General features: G+C 43.1%; 1 protein-coding gene across 3 annotated transcripts in view; it reads right to left on the reverse strand.

Annotated features, from left to right (window-relative positions):
- LOC116502903 (E3 ubiquitin-protein ligase TRIM39-like) overlaps window positions 1-17,225 on the reverse strand; it is a 28,655-nt gene extending 11,430 nt beyond the window's left edge. The window contains exons 1-7 of one of the 3 annotated variants that reach the window (XM_032208910.1): window positions 16,726-17,222; window positions 12,868-13,047; window positions 10,020-10,441; window positions 5,813-5,908; window positions 4,096-4,326; window positions 2,400-2,422; window positions 469-584 (exon numbers count right to left, since the gene is read on the reverse strand). In XM_032208910.1, the coding sequence (XP_032064801.1) occupies window positions 469-584; window positions 2,400-2,422; window positions 4,096-4,326; window positions 5,813-5,908; window positions 10,020-10,441; window positions 12,868-12,910 (931 nt within the window). In that variant the 5' untranslated portion in view covers window positions 12,911-13,047; window positions 16,726-17,222. Of the gene's footprint in view, window positions 1-468; window positions 585-2,399; window positions 2,423-4,095; window positions 4,327-5,812; window positions 5,909-10,019; window positions 10,442-12,867; window positions 13,048-16,721 lie in introns of all 3 variants that reach the window. The other 2 variants (XM_032208911.1, XM_032208912.1) reach the window with 2 other exon arrangements.
- Between the last annotated feature and the right edge of the window lie 7,040 nt (window positions 17,226-24,265).

Consider the following 24,265-nt stretch of genomic DNA (forward strand, 5'->3'; position numbering starts at 1 on the left):
AAAAACAAACATTTGGAGCAGGAAGTGTACCCCCACAGGTGCAGCCGGAGGCAATAGGTAGCCTCCTAATAAATGAGCACTGTGTAATGATTTAAATACCTATGACTGGGCAAGTACAGATAGTCCTCGCTTAACAACAATTCATTCAGTGACCGTTCAAAAACTACAGGCCTCTCAGGGTCTCCCCCATCTCCTGAGGCACTCTGCACTCCACTTAATGCATTCCACTTAATGACCATGCCTGGTAAAGCCAGGATGCAGCCATAAAGTCAGGCCATGTAGTGACTTGCTTAATGGCCTCGACTCATAACCAAAATTCCAAGCTCAACCATGGCTGTAAGTTGAGGAATACCTATAGCCATTTCCCAAGATCTACCAGATTCCAGATCAAAAAGGCTAGGTTTTTTTCCCCCTTAAAGCTTTTTCCACCCACATGGAAAAAATATTGGAGGCAGCATCATAACTCACCTGTGAGGGTCTTAATAATTTTGCGCAGGACAAAGTATTGTCGTGGGAAACTGTAGAAATTTTTTTCCAGCTCAATGGAGACCTGACTTGACTCGTGGGCTTGTGCCTCTTCACATCTGCATGGAAAAGAACAGAGCAACTGGGTAAAATCCAGTCAATCTCAATGCTCAGCCTGCACCCCACTTTTTTTAAACACCTACTGTGGCCCGTCAGCGGCCAACAGAGCTGGCAGCAGAGATGGACAGTGAGGAGGTTGGAGAGGAACATGGGCCAGCCCTGGAGTCTGGGGAAGGCTCGGATGAGGGCTCTACGTCGGGGGCAGAGATGGGGCAAAGGGCATCTAGCATTTCTCAGCTGCCTTCAGAGCTAGACAGCAGTGTGGCAGAGAAACAGCTGGAGCCTGTTCCCAGTGTGCGCATACACAGAGCTGCCAGAAGAAAAGAACAGCTAAGAAATCAGGGTCGACTTGGGAGTAAAACCGCAGGTGGACGGTGAATGGCCCCTCCCATAGGAAATAAACGAGGAGTGAAAGACAGGTGGGCTTTTGCAGGAAACAATTCGTTCATTTGTTTGTTTCAGGAGTGTGAAAATCTGTCCGTGAATCCCAAAGACTCTGTGCCAAGTCTTTCCTTGCACAGCACTGTGTTTGGGAAATATTTACATGGCAGCTTTCCAAGATAGATAAGATCTGTGGTCATAAATTCACCTTTGAAAGACCATTTACCAGGTCTTTGCTGAATGTGAATGAGAGGAATTCACATTCGTTTAATAAAAGGGGTTTTGTTGGGACCAGGAATCTGCTTTGTGGTTTTCGGGGAAGCCTAGGTCAGAACACCACCAACCTATCTCTGCCTACATAAGGCTCTACCTGGCCTCCTAGTCAAAGCTGATAAATATGTCACACTACTGAAACAACATTTGCTGCCAGTGCAAGTGGTCCTCGGCTTACAATAGTTCACTTAGTGACAGATCAAAGTTACAACAGCGCTGAAAAAAAGTGATTTATGACCATGTTTCGCACTTACAACCACTGCACCATCTCCATGGTCATGTGATCAAAATTTGGATGCTTGGCAACTGGCATGTATTTATGACAGTTGTAGTGTCCTGAGGTCATGTGATCTCCTTTTGTGACCTCAAAGTTCAATGGGGAAGCCAGATTCACTTAACAATTGTGTTACTAACTTAACAACTTAATTGTCCCAAGGAGGGTCAAGAACTTAACAACTTAGCAACGGAAATTTTGAGCTCAATTGTGTTCATAAGTCAAGGACTATTTATAATCAAGTTGGATTGAGGAAGATCTGGTAAGCTGGACATCTTAAACAAACCTCTGTCTCACATCTGCGCCTTTACTCAATTGAATTTCAGAGTTATGCTATTGTGGCCGAAGACATAGAAGCACAGAACACCAATGGCAGGGGAAAAAAAACTAGTGGTCCATCCAGTCTGCCCTTTGAGTTTTTTGTTTATTTTTACTTTATAACAAGAGCTCAATTATGTATGCTTACTGAAAACATCAAAACAGATGGTACAAACTACTTTTATTAACTTACTGCAAGTAACATTCACATTAAGAGTTGCAGTGGTGCAGGAGACTCTGTAAAGCACTTAGAGAGGGCTGTAAAGCACAGTGAAGCGATATATGAGTAACTGCTGTTGCTATTAAGCCAAATTGATTTTTCCCCGTTTTTTTTAATGGGTCCAACAAGCAGTTCCCAAGTAAAATAATATATATCACTAAAGACTGTGAATTCTGGAGTAAAGTATCCCACCTCAATTTCATTTAAAAAAATTAAATTAGTTAAAAATATGGTGTCAATATAGGAACACATACACATGCCTTCAGATACTCAACTTTGAGCTTTCATTTTTAAGTTAGTTATACTGCTTCTCTGATGATAACAGCAACAATTAGAATTGTTCCTTACCTCTCAAATGTGCTCCTCACGTCCTGTATAAAGACAGGAAATAATATTAAGATTTCATCTGATCTTAGGAGAACCCACACATTAAATTAAAAAAAACCCATTTGCATAGGAAGTTATGCACCAAAAGGATTGGCATGTGGGATGATGATCCCATCACCTTATTCTATCCTCTCACGCCATATTTGCATATTTGCAGTGCTAGAAACCAACACATTTGAACAGGAAGCTACAAGAACTATACAAATTGCATTCACAAAGCCACAGAAATGAGCTCTAGCCTTATCAACCATCAAATAAACGTCAGTCGAAAGAGGATGTGCACGAGAAACAAGATAGGTTTACATAACCTTGACAAGTAACTTAAAGCTAACATTTGAAAATCGCTTCAAATGGAAGAAAACTACAATTTTGAAGCTGTAGCACTAGCAGACATTCAAAACTAATTAAATCACCCTGTGGGATCACGTAATATTGGTTCTTTTATTTCAATCACTTTTTCTAGCCATACGCATCTTTTAAAGAAGTAGATAACAGCTTGTAATTCTTCAGCCTTCTAAGAGAGGGAATAAATCAGTGGTGGGTTCCTAACCGGTTTACTACCGGTTTGCGGAGAGGGAGTTTTACGTGTGTGCTGCTCGTTTCATTCGCTCGTGTGCCCGCACACAGCACGTTGCTGTGCATGCACAGTTGACTGAAAACTGCTCTGTGGATGCCGAAACATGCCGGCAACAGCAGAAGAGACCGAAAAACTGGTTTGGGAGCATGGCAGGCATGGTTTGCTGCCAGTTCCAGCGACCCAGGCCGCCAAAACACTACCGGTTCAGCCAAACCGGTAGGACCACACCACTGGGATAAACACTTTTGGCATAAGTTTAGAATTACAGAGATGGAAGCGTCCAACATTCCTATCAAATGCTTCCAAGAATGCTGGACTAGGACTAAGGGAGCCCTGACTCAACCCCCTGCCCCCCAAATCCTGAATTTATTCTTGACATTATTCAATTTAATTGTCCTTATAAACCCACTGTAAAATGCAGGTAGATCTCAACTTATGACCAAAATTGGGACTAGAATTTCAGTTATAAATTGTTGCGGTCATAAGTTAAGAAATCCATTTAACTGGGATCCAATTTTTTGACCGTTTTTTATGGTGGCTGTTAAGCAAATCACACATTTGTTAAGTGAATCCATTCACTTAACTTGGGGGATGGGGGTTGTTTTGTAAGAAATCAGCCAAATAAAAATCTCAGCCACGTGATTGCAGGATACTGCAACTGTTTGTGACAGCGACTTGCCAAGCATCAAAAAAATGTGGTAACGTGACTGTACCCTGGTGCAACATTTTACCACAGCCGGAAAGGCTTTATGGGCTTCAAGCACCCTTTCCAAGGCCACTGTAACTTCAAAGGGTCATTAAATGTCCAGTCATAACTCGAGACTACCTAGAAACAGCTAGGGTAGGCAGACAATAACGTGTGCAGTCTTGAGTTCTTGAAAAGTTTGAGTGTAGATATATTCTCAGAAAGCATTTTCCTGTGGAAATTTATTAAAATCTCCCAGATTTTTCCCTCTGATTCTAAACCCACTTTTTGCTATATGCCCAAACAATCTGGATTATACCAGAAATGCCCAGTTTCTTCCCAGAGCAAACTTCGCTCTTTGATTCAAAATTCCTGGGGGAGGGGGGAGCTCATACCTGGAGCATGTCCATGCCCGACTGCAAACATTTTTCTTCGATTTCTGTGATAAGGCTGTTGAGGGCCATCCGTTGTTCTGACAGCTCCGTCACATTCTCCTTCAACTTCTGTAAAATTTCCTTCTCCTCGTTTTCTAGGCGTTGCATTAGTATGTCCTGCTCGTCTGCTAGAAATAGGTGCAGCTCCTCAAACTCATTAATGATGAGCTGACGACGGTCCTCCACCTTCCGCTGCAGACACATAAGAAGAAAAGGTTGGATAATATTTGGGGCGGGGGGGGGAGGAGAAACATTTCTATGTCTTGTTTCTTTAACTTATTGGGCAGACCAGGCATTTTTAATAAGCTTTAGTTCTGTTGTGTTTCTTTTCGGGCTGTTCTTAGTGTCGCTAAATCTCTCTGAAGAATTTATATTCAGACTCCTATCTGAGAAATTTTCTTTACAGGTACTCCTCGACTTACAACCACTATTGGGGGCAGAATTTCCATTGTTGAGCAAGGCAGTTGTTAAGTGAGTTGATGTGACGACCTTTATGCCATGGTTAGGCCAATCACTGCAGTGGGTACGTGAATCACCAGGTTGTTAAAGAGAAACCAACTTCCCTTATTGACTTTGTTTGTCCGAAGCTGGCTGGGAAGATTGCAAATGGTGATCATGTGACCCCTGGAAATGACAACCGTTGTAAATATATGCTGGTTGCCAAGCGCCTGAATTCGGTTCATGTGACTGTGAGGACGCTTCGACGGTTGTATTTATGAGAATCGGTTATAAGACTTCCCCCCCCCCCCCAATGCCATTGTGACTTTGAACAATTGCTAAATGAATGGTTGTAAATCAAGGGCTACCTGTATTGTTACTATTTGGAATATTACACATTTTAAAAATGTCTGAAACCAGGAGAGGCCTTTCTTTTCTAACCTGGGTATCATTTAAGGCAGGAGTGTCAAACTCGATTTCATTGAGGGTTGCATCAGGGTTATGTTTGACCTCGAGGGCGGGGAGAATGGGCGTGGCCAGGATGTGTGTGGTCAGCTTGACGTTACTCCTGTCAGGGAGTGTCTGTGGTGGCCAGAATGCTCTGCCAGAGAAAACAGGTTCCCAAGCTCCATTTTCAGCTGCCACGGCCTCCTGCAGCCCTCTGCCAGTGGAAATAGAGCTTGGGTGGGCCACATGCAGAAGCATCGCGGGCCGGTCCTTCGCTGTTTCCAGGGTGGCCTTATGGGCCAGATCTAAGTACCCGCAGACTATATCTGGCCTCCGGGTCTTGAGTTTGACACCCCTGATTTAAGGATTTAATAATGTCATAAGCACTCTCAGTTGTTAAGAAAAATGTGTAAATTAACTAAAGTGGGGACAGAGGGAGTGGTTGGATTCAATATTTTTTACTACCAGTTCTTTGGGCATGGCTTGGTGGGCATGGCAGGGGAAGGTTACTGCAAAATCCCCATTCCTTCCCCATCAGTTGGGAGGCAGACAGTAGATGGGGGCGAGGCCAGTCAGAGGTGGTATTTACCGGATTCTCCAAACTACTCAAAATTTCCGCTACTGGTTCTCCAGAACTGGTTAGAACCTGCTGAATACCACCTCTGGACCCAGGTACAAAAGGCTGAAATTTAACATTACATTTTAAAACTGTTTTTCTTTTAGCTATGGTGAAAAATTAAATTAAGAATAAATACTCTGTCCTTCGGCAGTGAACCGAGGACTCAACACCTGCCTTGAGTTCCCCAGCCTTCTTTTCTTCTCGGGATTTGCAGTGGGCGATCTCTTGCAATTTCTTTTCCAATGGCTCCAAACATTTCTGCATCTTTTCCTGAATTAACAAAAACAAAACTCTTATATAACTTTACAAGCCTCCTAAGGGCTATTGATGCCCTTTTATTTTAAAAAAACATTTTTGGGAGGTTTTCAGAGTGCAAAAACTTTTTTAAAAAAAATTTGCCTCTTCAAAACCTTGGTGCGTCTTATACTCCGGTGCGCCTTATACTACGCAAAATACAGTACATACATGAAGATTTCATGAAGCTGACGTAACTCTTATATACATTTTCTTTGAATGCGGTTGACATTGTCAATTATCCCACAACTTCTGCCATTCGTCTAGTTCAGGGGTTGGCAACCTTAAACACTCAAAGAGCCACAAAGGTCCTAACCAGAATTCTGGAGCCAACTGGAAGTCCGATTCCCTCACCATAGAGTCTCCTTCTACCATGGCATCCTTTTTCCTCTACCTGTCCTAACTGAAAGCCCTATCAACACATCTTGCTGTCAAATTAATTCCTAAATATTTTACTTTCTTAGTAATCAGAATATCTATTCTCTTCATTAACTCTTTTTTCTGCTTGCCTGTAATGTTTTTCACTAAGATTTTTGTTTCCTCTTTATTTATTTTCAATCCTTCTACTTCCCCATATTCTTCTATTTTTTAAATTAATTCTTGTGGGTCTTTCAAAATAAATACTAAATCATCCACAAACGCCTGTAATTTATACTTTTCTTTTTTATTTCCACACCTTTCATCTCTACCTCCTGTCTAATATTTCTATTCATTAGTTCCAATGTCATCATGAATAACAAAGGAGACAGAGGGCATCCCTGTCTTTTGCCTTTCTTAATATTGATCTTCTCGGTCATCTCTCCATTTATTATCATCTTTGCATTTTGTTTATAATATATCACCTTAATCATGTTAATAAATCTCTCCCCAAAGTCCATGTCTTTTAATTGTTAGCATAAATTGCCAATTTATATTATTGAATGCTTTCTGTGCATCTAGGAAGACCAATGGATGTGCTTCATAGTATTCCAATGTATTTAAAATTATTCTATTATCTTTAATTTGTCTCTTAGGTAGAAAACCATTTTTATCTGAATGGATAAATTGGTTTAGAAATCTTTTTTAATCTTCCTGCGATTACTGAAGCAAATATTTTATAGTCAGCATTCAATAGTGAAATTGGTCTATAATTTTTTATCTGTTGCAAATCTGCATCTTCTTTTGGTATGAGAGTGATAAATGCCTCCATCTATGAGTTTAGTATTTTTGCTTCTGATAATAGATCATTAAATACATCCAAAATTGGAGTACTTAGAATATTTTGTAGGTCTTTGTATAGTTCTGCTGGTAGTCATTCCAGGCCTGGCATCTTGCCACTCTCTTAATTGCCTCTGTTAATTCCATCATTGTTATCTGTTGCTCTAACATTGTTTTGACTGTTTCAAGGATTTTAGGGAAGTCCACTTTTTCTAAGTATTGGTTTATTTTATCTTCTGGGATTATTTCCTGATCATATAGTTTTCCATAGTAGTTTTGAATCACTTTCTTTTTCTCTTCATTTTGATAGTGAAGAATTCCTTCTTCATCCATTAGTTGGTATATCAATTTCTTTTCCTTCTCCTTTTTCAGTTTATATGCCAGCCATCTTCCTGGTTTATTTGTATTTTCAAAGAAACTTTGTTTAACGCTTTTAATTTTTTTGTGCTAGTTCTTCTTTATCTGTTAAATTCAGCTTACGTTTTGTTAATTCCATTTGTATTTTTATATTCTTTTGTGGATCTTTTTGTAGCTCTATCTCTAATCGCTTATATTCTTCTAGTGTCTTTTGTCTTTTCTTTTTATTTTTCTTTCCCATGTATGTTATGACTAGACTTCTAATATATCCCTTAGCCATATCCCAGACGTTTTGTAGTGACGTTTCTTCTTTTCTATTCTCTTTAAGGAAAAAGTCCATTTCTTTTTCCATAAATTGAATAAGTTCCTTTTCTTTTAACATTGATTGATTCAAAGTCCATCTTGGTTTCCTTTTTTGTCCCTTCCATATCACTTTTATTGGGTTATGATCCACCCAATTATTTATTTCTATATTTATTTCCTGCACATTAGATTTTAATTCTGCTGACATCCATATCATATCTCTCCTGGACCAAGACATATATGTGTATTTGAGTAAAATGAATATTGATTTTCATTAGGATGAATCTCTCGCCATACATCTTGGATACCTACTTCTTCTGCCATTTTGAAAAAAGCTTTTGGAAGTGGTTTTTTTTAGCTTTTTTGTTTATTCTTCTGGTTTTGTAATCTTGTTCCACATCTAGAATTGCATTGAAATCTCCTACCACACATATATTTTCGTAGTCCAATTCTGCTATTTTCTTATGGTGTTTAACATAAAAATCCTCTTGATTGTTATTTGGTCCATATATTGCTACTAAAAGTATCTGTTTATTATTCATTGTTATCTCCATCATCAGGATCCTCCCTTCCTCATCCGCAAAAAAAATTGCTTAACATTTATTGTCTCTTTTACATAAAGAGCTATTCCTCTCTGAAGAGTTCTAATAAACAAACCAGAATCAACAATCAATATTTTCATCTAGTACCACTTTTATCTTTCTGACGTATTTAATATAACCGATACTGATACAACCAACCTCTTTCCCAAGGAGCTAACAGGACTGAAACCCAAATGAGACTGCCAAGCAAAAGTATGTATTCAGGGGAATACTGAGATTTGAAGAAATATAAGTTAAATATAAGCTCAAAGGTCACCAGGAGCTACTGCATATTTGGACACCAGTTGGGGAAAGGGGGAAATAAAAACAGAAAAACAAATGAAGGACAAGGCTGAAGCAAAATGCCTTTAACAGTTTAAAGTTGGGGATTTGTTAATCATGAGTCCGAAAGCTCAGAATACAAAACATCTGGTCCTGGTGACCGACATAGATTGGATCCTGCAACATTATCCTGGGGACATGTATGTATTTGCATTCAGTCATGAGTTTAAAGTTACCTCTCAGACTAACACTTTCTAGCTATGTGGGAACCCACAGAACTGCATGAAAAGGCCACCTTCACTGAGACTCCAATACCCTCTGGAGCACCCTGGGTTAGAAAATATTGTTCTAGGATACTTCGAAAGAAAACATGCTCACGAGCACTCTTGTTACAGAGCAGGCTCTGAATATCATTTTTTAAAGCAAAAGACTATAACTGATCAAAACAAGAAGATACACCGCTACTACACAATCTCTTTTGATACAGAACCCACGAAAAGAGAGGTAGGTATACAGGTAGTCCTCAGCTTATAACCATAATGGAACCTGCCAATTATGGTTGTAAGTCGTGATAGTCATTAAGTGGGTCATCACATGACTGACTAAATTTTATGGCTTTTTTGGGTGAGTGGGGGCAGAGGCTTTTAAGTAAATGTGGCAATCATACAGCAAACGCTGCAGAAGTTAAGCGAATCCATTGTTCTGTATGGAGTTTTTTGCGGTGACGCAGTGGTTAGAATGCAGGATTGCAGGCTATCTCTGCCAATTCCTAGGAGTTCAATCCTGACTGGCTCAAGGTTGCCTCAGCCTTCCAACCTTCTGAAGTTGGTAAAATGAGCAGCCAGATTGCTGGGGACAATAGGCTGACTCTGTAAACTGCTTAGAGAGGGATGTAAGCACTATGAAGTAGTACATTAGTCTAAGTCAGTGGTTCTCAACCTGTGGGTCAGGACCCCTTTGGGAATATTCCCCATCAGAAAACACATATTTTCAAAAAAATACGGAAAACATAAAATAATCTTATGGTTGGGGGTCACCACAACATGAGGAACTGTATTAAAGGGTTGCAGCATTAGGAAGGTTGAGACCCACTGGTCTAAGTGCTATTGCTGCATGTCAATTTATAGCAAAAAAAATTGTAAGTTGTGATCACGTGACCGTGGGATGCTACTAGCAGCCCAAAATGTGGTCATGTCTCCACGGGAGATGGGCAGCGCACATTATAACATTGAACAGTCGCTAAGCGAGCAGTTGTAAGCTGAGGACTACCTCTATATCAGCCCTCTGCCAGTCAAGGTGATCTTTACCCCTCCCTCTTGGTTGTAGGAAAGCTTTGAACCCATTGTGTGCCAATGCCGTCACCCTACCTTGTACTCCTGTGAGGCATCATCCAAGGACACAACTGTGTGGGAACGGTGTTCGTGGGAGATCTCGCACGCTAAGCAAACGGCCTCCTGGTCTTCCTTACAGAAGAGGCGAAGCACTTCATTGTGCTTCTCGCACAAGTCCTCATCCCGTATCTTTCGCTTATTGGTGACCTGGAGTTGCTTGGCAATCTCGACCATGTTGCCGAGCTGCCGGTTGGGCTTCAGAGAGCGGTGGCGGAAGGTCTTGCGGCACACGGGGCAAGGGAAGTCTCGGTTCAAATCCTCCCACCAGCGGGTGATGCACACCCGGCAGAAGTTGTGGCCACAGTCGATGATGACAGGGTCTTTCAGGTACTCCAGACAGACGGAACAGCTGGCTTCCACTTGGAGGGTCTCCAGAGGATTTGTGGTTGCCATGGCTCCTGTAACATAGAAGGAACGTTTCAGTCAGAATCAGCCAAGATCCCAGTTTAATATTTTATTGGATAGACTTCCCACCCTTTCCCTAGAAAACTCTAGAAAAGCTTACATGGGCTCTTCATGTAAGACACTGAAAGATTGCAATGGCAAATGGAAATTGGTCCTTCCCTGAACTTGGGAGATTAGATGGTCCTCAATATACAACCACAACTGAGCCCAAAATTTCTGTTGCTATGTGAGCTTTGCCCCCATTTTACGACTTTCCTTGCCACAGTTGTTAAGTGAATCACTGCAATGGTTAAGTTAGTAACACGACAGTTAAGTGAATCTGGCTTCCCCGCCGACTTTGCTTGTCAGAAAGTCGCAAAAGGGGCTCCCACGACCCTGGGACACTTGTTGCCAAGCGGCCAAGTTTTGATCATGTGACCGTGGGGATCCCGCTATGGTCATAAGCCTGAAACAGTCGCGCTTTTCAATGCAGTTGTAACTTGGAACGGCCACTAAACAAATGGTTGTAACACGAGGGCTACCTGTCCTCCCCTCTGAAATTCAGTGAGGTTTTACTCCAAAAAAGTCAATACCAACAAAGATGATAGATGAGGCGGACGTCCTACCAACAAGCACAGCTGGACTGCGAAGAGTCTAGACAGCCAAGAGTTGAGAAGCCAAGAAATGGATGGCACGACTGCTAATTAACCTTCTAAAGCAGGGGTGTGAAACTCAAGGCCCACAGGCTGGATCTGGCCCTTAGGGTGCTTAGATCTGGCCCACAGGGCCGCCATGGAAACAACAAAGGACCAGCCTATGGTGCTTCTTCTAGCAAAAACAGAGCTCAGGGAGGCCACATGTGGCATCCCGGGGTTCATTTTCATTGGCAGAGAGCTTCAGGAGGTCATCGCTGCCGGAAACAGAGCCTCAATGAGTAATGTTGAGCTGGCCAGGCCTCCCCAGCCTCCCCCCACCCCCAAGGTCAAACATAACCATGATGCGGCCCTCAATCAAATTAAGTTTTGACACCCCTATTCTAAAGATAGTGGAAGCTAGAGAACTGTTAGGGTTCCGACTGACAAATCCAACCAAACCAGCAAATCGAGGCGATCAGATCTTTTTAAGCATAACTTTATTGAGTACATCATTTCGGCACACACGAAGCAAAACCAACTCTAACTATTTCCCTGTGATTTTCGCACAATTGAAGAATAGATATTTCCCTCCCCTCCAGGGTCACTCCTTCAAGTCTCTGGCAAACACCCCTTGAGATGACCTTGGTTCTCAAGGGACAATCTCTTCTTGTTGTCTGGGCTAACATTCCAAACCTTTCCCTCCCCCACCCCTCCCAAAAAAATGTGTGGCAAGCTGGGAAACGAAACGATGTCTGGGGCAGCATATGCATGTTCTGAAGTTAATAAGGATATCCAGAATTCTAAATTGGCCAATTCAGGGCACCTCCAAAAATGGGGAAAGTTCAAGTGACCAAAATTAATCCATCCTTTTTTATTTTATCTCCTCAATTATTGGTCAAAGTAGCTTACAATCACATTAGTATAGACCTGAAAGGGATTCAGATCCAGCACCTAAAAAGATGAAAATCATGTCAACCTGGACCACCTTTTCTTGAACAGGATATGCCATAGCTGCAGCATTTCTAGGAAATACCATTCAAAGAACAAAAAAATCAAGAGCATTCTACAGTAAATCTACATAATGAAGCAATTAGCCGACAACACACACAACTAATTTCTACTCTAGTTTTGCCCTAAGCCATCAAAATTTCCACACCGGCTATAAAAACACGACTGAGCCAAACGAGTTTCTCTAGAACAGGAGTGTCAAACTCGATTTCATTGAGGGCCGCATCAAGGTTGTGTTTGACCACGGGAGTCTGGAGTGGGCGTGACCAGGGTGGACGTGGCCAACTCAACGTCACTCGTGTCAAGGGCACCTGTGGTTGCCCAAATAGTCTGCAAGAGAAAACAGGCTCCTGAGCTTTGATTTCAGCTGAGATGGTCTCCGGCAACCCTCTGCCGTTGAAAATGGAGCTCGGCAGGACCTGTGTGCCGTCCTCCCGAGCTCAGTTTTTGCTGGCAGAGGCACCGCAGGCCAATCCTTCACTGTTTCCAGGGAAGTCCTGCGGGCTAGATCTAAGCACCTCGTGGGTTGGATCTGCCTCCCAGGCCTTCACTTTGACCCTGCTCTAGAATATCTCTTGATTACACAGTTCCCTCACTATGGAAACTATAAGCAGAGTTGCATCCACATCAAACTCTGATAATCTGGCCTTGGCAATGAGGAAGATGGCAATGAGGAAGGAAGCAGAATGTCTATTACGCCCTACAACAAAACTATTACAACAAGCTAATATTTGCCCCTACACGAGATTAGACTGTTGGGTAGCTGTGATGAATGGCTTTAACGATAGTCTACCTACCCCTTGTTTCATTCATCTGGAGCTGATCAGATATCACAGGCATCTTCTTCTTTGGGCAGGAGTGAGGATAGTTGAGATTTATTCACAGGAGCTGATGAGTGAAAGCAGCCCAAATATGGAGGCTGTTTCCTTTTGCTTCTTCTTCCTTAACACCAGTTTATCTTGCAAAATAAGTTGTTTCTGTGATAATCATGCCAAAAAGAAAACAAAATTAAAATGAATAAATACAATGCTCCATATTCATAAAACAGCTTCTATAGATCAAAACACATTAAATATATTATCTACTAACCTTAAAGAGCACCAATATAGATAGTACTCAATTTACAACCACAACTGAGCCCAAAATTGCCATTGCTAAGTTATGAGCATTTTTTTGACTTTTCTGCCACAGTTGGTAAATGAATCCCTGCAGTTGTTAAGTGAATCTGGCTTCCCCCATTAACTTGGCTTGCCGGCAGCCGGATAGGAAGGTTACAAATGGTGACCACATGAACCTGGGACAGTGCAATTATCATAAACAATTAAGCTGCCTTGAGCCACCATGTGCAAGTAGGTGGCAATATACATTTTTTTAAAATAAATAAATACATGCCAGTTGCCAAGCACCCAGATTTCTGATCATGTCACTCTGGGGATGCTGACATGGTCATAAATCACTTTCTTCAATGCTGTTGTAACTTTGAACTGTCACTAAATGAAGAGTGGTAAGTCAAGGACTACATGTGTTAAGTTTACATTATTTCACCCAAATTGCAAATGTCTCCCTGACTTAAAAATAATCCCGGGTTTAAGAAAAATCTGAATTCACAATCATTTGACTCAGCCCTTACTTTTACAAACGATATGTTACACAGAAAATCCTGATCATTGTTAGGATTTTCCTAGACCAGAGGTGTCAAACTCAAGGCCCATGGGCCAAATTTGGCCTGCGATGTGGTCGGATCCGGCCCGCGGGGCTATCCTGGCCTACCCAATGCATAGAGGAAAGATCAGGCCAGTGTAAGTCAGCCACACCCACCCAGCCTCCAAAGGTCAATCACAGCCCTGATGTGGCCCTCAATGAAATTGAGTTTGACACCCCTATCCTAGACAATCTTGCCAAAAGTTTAAGGCCGTTCAATGACTGCAAAGGATACTGATGCTACTACTTTAAATGTCTTCTAGCAACACGATTCCTCTCCATAACACAGAAAGTACCATAAATTTATTGCAGGAAAAACAGAAGCAGAACTATATGTGTCATGTCCAATAAGTGGCTAATATCCCAAATTGATTGACAACAGTGAGCACTTTTTGCTTGCCAGAAGAGAGCTTACGAAGGAGCAAACTTTGGAGTAGGGCATCTAACAATTGATAATATGCCAAATATTCCATCCGTTTTCCAAATTTCACTTCCAAAAAAAGGCTGCCTTTTTAAATTTGCCTTAGCTCCAGGGATGAAATCCAGCAGGTTCTGGAGAACCGGTAGCAGAAATTTTGAATAGTTCGGAGAACTAGCAAATGCCACCTCTGGCTGGCCTCAGAGTGGGGAGGGAATGGAGATTTTGCAGTATCCTTCTCCTGCCACACCCCCAAGCCACACCATGCCCACAGAACTGGTAGTAAAAAAAATAATGCTCTAGCAGGATTGAGAAAGCGGATTTGTCCTTTTCAGACCCAGGACAGCCGTGGCAGTGGACGAGAGAGACCCCCACAACTCCAGAAGAAAAAATAGGAGTCACCTACAAGATACAATGTAAGGATTGCAACAATTACTATGTAGGACAGGGTGTCATTGAGAGCCGCATCGGGGTTGTATTTGACCTCGGGGCTGGGTGGGCATGGCCAGCTCGACCTCTCTTGTGTTGGGGGCACTTGTGATAGTCCGAGCGCCTTGCCAGAAGAGGCACTGCGGTCCGGTCCTTTGCTGTTTCAAGGGCGGCCCCGCAGGCCAGATCTAAGCACCCCATGGGCCAGATCTGGCCCCTGGGCCTTGAATTTACACTCCTGATATAGGACAAACAGGCAAAAGACTGGCACAAACACTAACCGGGGTCAGTAGACATGATGAAAATTCTTTAATCTCACAACATAAAGACAGATTTAACCATAGTTTAAATTGGGAAAATGTGACCATCCTAGACCAAACCAAGTCAAAAAGTGCCAGGGAATTTCTAGAAGCTTGGCACTCTGACAAATCAGCCATCAATAGACACATAAACATGAACAACAACTATAGACCAGCCAAAAAGGAACAAAAAGACTCAAGGACCTTCCCCACCAGCAGTCAGCACCCGGATGGGCACAGATTAACTCCAAGGTTAACCTCAGACCACAATGAAGTAAACAATACTTCAATCAAGAAACTGCCAAAGAAGCCAACAGCAAAGAACCCAACCAAAGAACCTCTAAGACCACCACCACTAACAGGCAAGCCACTAGAATATAAACTGAGAGCAAACCTGACTCTTTACTAGCACTGATATTACCTCGCATTGAAAAGTCTATAAGAAAACAATCAAACTGAAAGAACACCAAGGACTCCTAGAGAACTATCTTGTACAGATTGGAGCACGGATCTTTCCAGGAAGAGCTCCAGAAATGGACGCTTTCCAGCTTTTACCAGTCCCTTCCATCTTGGATTCTCTCCAGCTTTTCCACACTAGAAAGCCTCTCAGACAGGACTAGGACACTTTTGACATCCTAACCTGAAAAAGGCTTCTTAAAATTATGCACTTCCCCTATGCTAGTCCAGCATTTTCCAATTACTGCTCTGCCAATGGTTTGGGAATTAAGTTCCCAGCCTAGATGGGATGTTTAAAAAAGCTTTGGGTAAGAATGCAGCTATTATCTTTTAGGTCAAAAAACACATCGTGTGAAGCAAGCCAGTAGAATTATAAACTGAGAGCAAACCACATTCCTTACTAGCTAGCACTGATGACCTTACCCATTTTGGGTAAGGAAAAGTCTGTAAGAAAACTATCAAGCTGAAAGAACACCAAGGACTCCTAGACAATTATCTAGTTTAGAATGGATAAAGGATCTTTTCAGGAAATGCTCCAGAAATGGACGCTTTCCAGCTCTTACCAGTCCCTTCCAGCTTGGGTTCTCTCCAGCTTTTCCACACTAGAAAGCCTCCCTGACAGGACTAGGACACTTCTGACCTTATTCCAACCTGAAAAGTTTTTTTTTTTTTTTTAAATGCACTCTCCTATGCTAGTCCAGCATTCTCCAATTGTTGTTAGCTGCAAAGTTGTGTTCAACTCATCACGGCCACATGGACAAAGTTCCTCCAGGCCTTCCTGTCCTCTACCATCCTTTGGAGTACATTTAAGTTCATGCCTATTGCTTCAGTGACTCCATCCAGCCACCTCATTCTCTGCTGTCCACTTCTTCTTTTGCTCTCAGTCTTTCCCAGCATTAGGCTTTTCTCCAGGGAGTCCTTCCTTCTCATTAGGTGGCCAAAGTATTTGAGTTTCATCTTCAGGATCTGGCCTTCTAAAAAGCACTCAGGGTTGATCTTCTCTAGGATTGACCGGTTTGATCGCCTTGCAGTCCAAGGGATTCGCAGGAGTAAATTCTCCAGTTACTGCTCTGCAAATGGTTTGGGAGTTAAGTTCTCAGCCCAGTTGGGATTTTTATAAAGGCTTTGGGTAAGAACTTTTAGGTCAAAAAAAGAAATGCATCTTATCAGCCAAGCCCCTAGATCAGAATATCTAAACTGAGAGCAAAGCCCACTCCTTTACTACTGGCACTGATGAGGTTCCCCAGTTTGGGTAAGGAAAAGTCTCTATAAGAAAACAGCCAAGCTCAGAGAGCACCAAGAATTTCAATCCTGAGCTTCCAGTTATTCTCCTTTATTAGTAACCTACCTACCTTCCCCGTGTAAATCACGCGCGGGCGAGTCAGAGGGGAGCCGGCACCGTCCGCTGCGTTGCCCGCGGAGGAAAGACTCGGTCCCTCGGAGGGTCCAAAGAGGCGGGCAAAGGCGGGGCTGCCATGGGGCTGCAGCACCACCCTGGATTGGACGCTCCTGGCCAGCCACCAGCCCTTAGGCCCAGGCCTGCGACTCCTCCTCCTCCTGCTCCCGCTCCTTCACCGGCCTCCCTTCCCACCGAAGTCTCGGTCCCGGCCTAGCCCGCCTCCAAACGCCTTCATCTTTCCTCCCTCCCCACACCCCCCAACGCAGAACATTTCTCCACTCTGGCGTCACCGGAAGTGGCCCTTCTAGCCCCGCGGAGACCATGGGATCCCGCGAGGCCGGTTCTGCTCTCCGACTCGATGGTGAGGAGGGCTCTTGGGCATTTAAAACAAAACAAAACGAGGATCACAGTAGCAAGCCTTTCCTGGGTATCTAAATTCAAGGGGTTTTTCCGGTTGGCCGTAGACTTGTACCTATAGAGTTATACAAGGACGCGAAGTTCTGGGAACGCTTTGATCATTCTCCTCCCCCACGCCCGAAACACACAGACACACACATATATCTATCTTCTTTTGGGGTAGGATAGGGCGGAGTTTTAGGGCGGAAGTAAGAGAATCTGCAACGAAGACTTCAACTCCCAGAATTCCGCAGCCAGCCATGCCGAAGGAATCTCACATTCCGAATTGCCTAGAATGGCAGAGCGTTTAGGACTGGTTTTTTTTCCTTACAACTTTGGGAATCTGCTTTAAGAGGCCTGGACTTCAAATCCCAGAGTGCTCTCCAACGACCATGCTGGCCTTGGAATTCTGGGAGTTGAAGTCCGTCTCTCAATTCCCAAGGATGAGAACCGCTGATTTATTAAAATGCTGGTCTTTGCGGATTTTACCATTTTACCGTCTGCAGTAAGCCAGCAAGGTTTATGCGATGCAACTGAGAAGAGAAACCTGGGCAAAAATGTGTAGACCTCCGTTCACTTCAGAAGTTCTTAAAGTTGCCAAGTTTGTTTAAGACAAGAGCAGCAGATGAGGAAGGCAAAGCGGTTCCTCCTGACACGCGTGCACGCAAGAGAGCACCAAAGGACCCCCTCATTTCAACCCTGAATTACATATTCTTCTTTATTGACACTTCTTTCTGAACGGCAATTAGTCGGGGGTGTGCAAATGTTGATGCTTTTATGGCACAAGCAGGGTCGCCGAAAGGATTATTAAGTGCTGGAACAAGACTAATATGGGCCTCCTCACCTACACATGGACACATAAATCAGTAATATCATAATTGTACATTTATTAATTACATTCAAACATACTTGCAAATATTAAAAAGAGGACAGGTACTTCTGTAAAAGATAATAATATACATTAATATAGAAACAATAATGAAACAATATACATAAGCAATGAATTTAATACTAGATTGATTACAAGGTCATAACAGTTATTATACTGTAGGAAGTTAGCACCCGCCCCTCTCCTAGAAAAATGAAATATCCTAGGAAATATTGAAAAGGCAGAATATTATATTTCCTTGGATGTGAAAAGGGAGAAACATGTTTTAAAGACAAAGTAGCTCCCTGCAGCTTCCTACCCATCCCCCTTTTGTCAATGAGCCATTAAAGCCTGATTAATAAAGATAATATCAGCCTTTCACAGAAACTCACCACATGGCATCTGGAAACCCAATCAAACTTGGGATTCAAAACACAACCTAGACAGTTGCCCCTGCATGGCCCCATGGGAGTCTGACAACCAATCAGAATATATTTCTTACACAGGAACAGGAAACAGAGAGGTGGGGCTGAACAGATTATCAAAAGCTCAGCAAGCCCCTTCCTCTCTTCTCTTCTTCTTCACTCAACATTGAAGCATGTGATCCCCCTTTTCTGTTCAAGAGCTCAATCCATGTGATCCCGTCCATCATTAAACCATCTTTCCAAGCAGCCTCCATGTCTCCAGTGTCTTCTTCCCCACTTGGAGCTGAACCCAGAAGGACATTTCTCCCAACAATACGGTTGTTGAGATGTAATGGCATTTATATTCTGCTAAACAAAGGTGCTTTCCTAGCCTTTTTCCTGGCAAAATTGTAAATCACATCATCAACATCAATCGTTTTTGCAAGATCAGATTGAATACTGAGTCTTGCCAAATCTACCAGTTGCCCCTGTGACATAGTTAGCAATAGCAATAGCAGTTAGACTTATATACTGCTTCATAGGGCTTTCAGCCCTCTCAAGCGGTTTACAGAGTCAGCATATTGCCTCCACAGTCTGGGTCCTCATTTCACCCACCTCGGAAGGATGGAAGGCTGAGTCAACCTTGAGCCGGTGAGATTTGAACCGCTGAACTGCAGATAGCAGTCAGCTGAAGTGGCCTGCAGTACTGCACCCTAACCACTGCGTCACCTCAGCTCTATCTTGATCTTAGATAATTTTTTTTATCAGCTTTAGTTTGCTGATTTTCCCCTTCATGGACCCCCTTGGAACTCCATGGGCTCCGGAACAATGTACTGACTGCAACCCCCCTCCCCTCTTCTCCTCAGGCCTGGGCACAAGTGACATGGCTGCCAAGACTTCCCAGTATATTCCCAAGATGTAATATACTTACTGGTGGAAAATAGAAGCCGGAGCTAATTTAATGAATCTCCTGAACAGTAATTGGATAAAGCATCATACTAGCTTTATAAGAAGCTATGAGCGATTTTTTTCCATGCGTGCCAACATTACGCACAAGGGTTAGGCAGAGATGAGAAGTCTCTCATCTGACTCACTTTGCTTCAAAACATATCATAGCTCAAATGGAAAATGGCAACTGCCGCTCAATTGCCACAAAGGAGCAAGAATTCGACTGGGGAAAAAGCCTTCGGGGCTTCGCGAGGAGTGACAAAGGCAGGGATGCCCCCGAACTGCGTAACTAACCCTCGTGCGTAATGTTGGCACGTGTGGAAAAAAATCGGATAAATTGGATAAATTACCAGTGTTCCCTCTAAGCTGCGTGCCTGTGCAGCTGCGCAGGTAACAATAAAACACCGCGCACAAGTTTCAAACTGCAGCGCAATGTTTTTTAATGTCTTTAAATATGACTAAAAATATCCCCCTTCTCTCTCTGCACCGAACTCTCTCCTCCATCTGGTGATTGGCGAAATCAAGGGAGACTCTGCCCAGAGACCGATGACACTGCAGAAGGGAGAATTCCCATTGGTCCTCTGGGGCTTCGTCAGTTCCTGGGAAAATGGGATTCGCTGGTTGTAGCCTGTGTTTCTCTGCACATCCGGGGTTTCTCAGGCATTGCCTCATCTGAAGCCCCATTCTGGGCTCAGCATTTTTTCTGCAATCCCTTCGCTTTGAGGAGAGAGGGAAGCAGCGTGGAATGGGAATGCCTGAGCCAAAGGGGTCCACGGGATCCTGAGACTTGATTTTTGAGCAGTACCAATCCTTTCCACTCTTTCCTTTTCCTTTCTGTCCTTCTTCTAACTTCCTTTCTTTTTCCTTTCCTTTCTCCTCGCCTTTCCTTCTTTTCCATTTCCTTTTCTTTCTCTTTTCCTTTCCTTTTTTCTTTCCTTTCTCTTTTCCTTTCCTTCTTTTCCATTTCCTTTCTCTTTTCCTTTCCTTTCTCCTTTCCTTTCTCTTTTCCTTTCCTTCTTTTCCTTTTCCTTTCCTTCTTTTCCATTTCCTTTCTCTTTTCCTTTCCTTTTTCCTTTCCTTCTTTTCCATTTCCTTTCCTTTTTTCTTTCCTTTCTCTTTTCCTTTCCTTTCTTCTTTCCCATTTCCTTTCCTTTTTCCTTTCCTTTTTTTCTATTTCCTTTCTCTTTTCCTTTCCTTTCTCCTTTCCTTTCCTTTTTCCTTTCCTTCTTTCCCATTTCCTTTCCTTTTTCCTTTCCTTCTTTTCTATTTCCTTTCCTTTTTCCTTTCCTTTTCTTGTTTCCCATTTTCTTTCCTTTCCCTTCCCTCCCTTCCTTCCTGGGGGTCTGAGGGAGAGGGAGGGGACCCTTTTCCTCCTTGCCCCCCTCCCAACATCTGCTCTGATGGCAATTATGGCCAAAAAAGTTCAGGTGCTCAGGCATGAAAATGTGTCGCTCAAACACTATAATTTTCCGCACACACTGAAAAAAAATTAGAGGGAACATTGATCCTTACCCTCTTTCATATATATTTTTTTTGCTATTGAAGGAAAAACCTGCAGAGGGAACCTTGTTCATAGCTAAATTTCAGAAAGAGGAGTTGGACTGGAGGTAGTGAGAGTGTGTGCTGCATTGCCAACAGTGAGACCAAGAGGTGGAACATGTGCATTGTCCTCTTTCTAGAGACCTGCATAGTTTTTTCTAGTGGTATTTACTCTGTTTCCCTGAAAATAAGACCTCCCTGGATAATAAGCCCAATCGGGCTTTTGAGTGCATGTGCTAAAATAAGCCCTCCCCTGAAAATATTTAAACACATGCACAGCTGGTTCCCGCCATTTCCTCTGGTTGCTTGCTGTGTAAACAAAATGAGGTAAGGAGGCAAGTCCAGAGGGGGGAAGGGAGAGGGGAACATGCCCGACAGACCCCACAGCCGCTCCCGCAACCCTAGCTGTGGCGCTCCTTCTGTCACACTAATGGCCACAAAAAAAGAGTGGCAGGCCCAGTTACATGCCTCGCGCCCCACTCCTTACTGCCATTTACTCCCGCAGCTGAGCGGTACTTTGATTGAAAAGCGTCCAGCTGACGAGTGTCTGTGTTGTGTTGCCACAGCAGCACAACGCAGCAGCAGCCATGAGGTGACCACGCTCGCTGCCTCCTGCACCTCAAAAATAATTAGACCTCCGTGAAAATAAGGCCAAGCACTAATTTCAGGGGTCAAAAGAAAATAAAGCCTTCTCTTATTTTAGGAGAAACACGGTATGTCTAAGGTGAAAACTCTTTATCTATGATAGGAGAGATGGATATTGAATTCCGAAACTCTCCAAGCAATGAGTGGGTGTTAAATCCAGGACCTTGAAATTCCACGTTTCATGTTGACACTGAAACATTTTTTGTACAGATCAAACAGTTGAAAATTGTTCCATGATCTCAATGTCCATCACTTGTACGGTTGATCCACCTACAGAAGTACAAACTGTTTTCTGAAATACAGATGTGTGGTTAAATGAAAAACCCAACTGCCCACAGATTAAAAAATCCCTTCTTCTCTTTCCATGCCAACTTCTATCCAAGCCTTTGCTGACAGACTTGGGAGTAAACAGGCATGGTTCAGCTTTGGCTACTTATAGTCTATCTTCTCCTCTTCGTCACAATGGGAGGTAAGTCCCTAACAAAAATAGGGATATCGACAAGCTATTATTCCCACCCCCATAAACATTTCCTGAAGTCAATTATACCTGAAGCTCTCTCTTCTGAAAATTACCGATGGCCACTAATGGTCTAATGGAATAAAGCATAAAGCCTCGGAGTTGAGCACTCATCAGCAAAAACACGGTTGTTATTGCTGTTAGCAGGGTAAGATGGAAGTCTTCAATTAGGATCATTGGGAGAAAGTAAGTCTTTAAATTCCCCCTTTCTACTAAAGATTTAATATACCCAAGGACCCTCCCCGCTTTGCTTCTAAAATTGTGATTTTGGCTACATTGTGGTGAGTCCTTATTTCTGGCATTTCAACCATGTCTTCCAATACGTTCCCCAGCCATGTGCTCATCTGTAACCAGTGGCTATTTTCGTGGAATTAGAGGGATCTCTTTTCTCAGAACAGAACAAGAAATCCTCTTTATCGTTTACGATGTCCTGTCATGTTTGTAATTAATGTGACTGAATCAGATTGCCGGGCTTTTCCAGGACAGGTAACATCTATGGACTAGGAACAATATTGTGTTTCCCCCAAAGTAAGATCCTGTACAAGGTCTTATTTTCTTTTGACCCCTGAAATAAGCGCTTGGCCTTATTTTCAGGGAGGTCTTATTATTTTTGAGGTGCAGGAGGCGGTGAGAATGGTCACCTCATGGCTGCTGCTGTGTTGCAATATTTTCAGGGAGGGCTTCTTTTGGGGGAGGGCTTATTTTAGCACATGCGCTCAAAACCCCGATTGGGCTTATTATCCAGGGAGGTCTTATTTTCAGGGAAACAGGGTAATTAACCCAGCTGTGCTCAACATTAATAAGGTGTTTCATAGATGATATACTTGCAGAGATGTTTAAACATTATTTGCCATTAATATTTGTTCCTTTTCAACTGTTTGTATTAGTAATATATAGATAGATTGATTAAGTGTATTGCTGGCAAACTCTGGAGTTCACTCTTGATGGGGCTCAAGGTTAACTCAGCCTTCCATCCTTCTGAGGCTGATAAAATGAGGACCCAGATTGTTGGGAACAATATGCAAATAATGCTGACATTGCAAGAGAGTGCTATGCAGCACTATGGGGCAGTATATAAGTCTAAATGTTATTGCTATTGTTATTGATAGTGGATTTCTATATCCCTACTAGAATAACCTAACCTTGTTGTAGTTTAGAAATAGAAAACTAGGAAACATGACATGACCTAAATATTGTACATGAAGAATGAATGAATGGGGGAGAAAAATCAAAGTGCAGAATGAACACATTTTAAAGGAGTTGTCGGCCTGTAGATTGATGGGTTTAAAACCCTACATGGCACAGGGTCAGGATACTTGTAGAACAGGGGTTCCTAACCTGTGGGCTGTGGTCCATTAGTGGTCCATGAGGGGTTTGCAAACAGGCTGTGGAAATGGTTGGTAAGCACGCACATCTTCACTTGCGTGACCAGGGGACAGTGGTGGGTTTCAATTTTTTTTAGAACCTCTTCTGTAGGTGTGGCCTGCTTTGTGGGAGTGGCTTGTCGGTCATGTGACTGGGTGGGAGTGGCTTGCCAACCATGTGACCGGGTGGGTGTGGCTTGCCAGCCATGTGACTGAGTGGGAGTGGCTTGGCAGTCATGTGACTGGGTGGGTGTGGCCAACTTGTAAAATGTGGTCAAACTCACTTAACAACGCTCTTGCTTAGCAACCAAAATGTTGGCTCAGAAACTGGCATTTGAAGCACGCAAGTCTTAAATCTGTCAAGTTACAAGACCCTTGCACCCCTAACCCTTTAGAAAAAAAACTCAAGGGGTGTTCAAACTTGACAGCTTTAACACTTGTGGACTTCAACTCCCAGAATTCTTCCTCTCGCTCTTCATCTTGATGATGTGCGGACGGGCGGGGGGAGGGAGCTGGAACCGGTTCTAAACGGCACTGTAGATTTGTGGAACCTCTTCTGTAGAAGAGGTTAGAACTGGCAGGAACCCACCGCTGCCAGCGGGTGAGTGTGCATGCTCCACGTAAGTGAGTGGCAGGCATGTGTGCATGGCGCTCATGCAAATGCAGCTGTGCGTGCATGCGCACACGCTTGCTAGCCACTCATGCAAAACCATCCCCTCTCCCCACCCCACCCCTTAACGGTCTGCAAAGCTGGAAACATTGTGGAACTCTGTTGCAGAATACAATCTTTCTGTCTTTTTCCCAGTAGACAC

Source organism: Thamnophis elegans, chromosome 2 (genome assembly GCF_009769535.1).
Source record: "Thamnophis elegans isolate rThaEle1 chromosome 2, rThaEle1.pri, whole genome shotgun sequence".
NCBI lineage: Eukaryota > Metazoa > Chordata > Lepidosauria > Squamata > Colubridae > Thamnophis > Thamnophis elegans.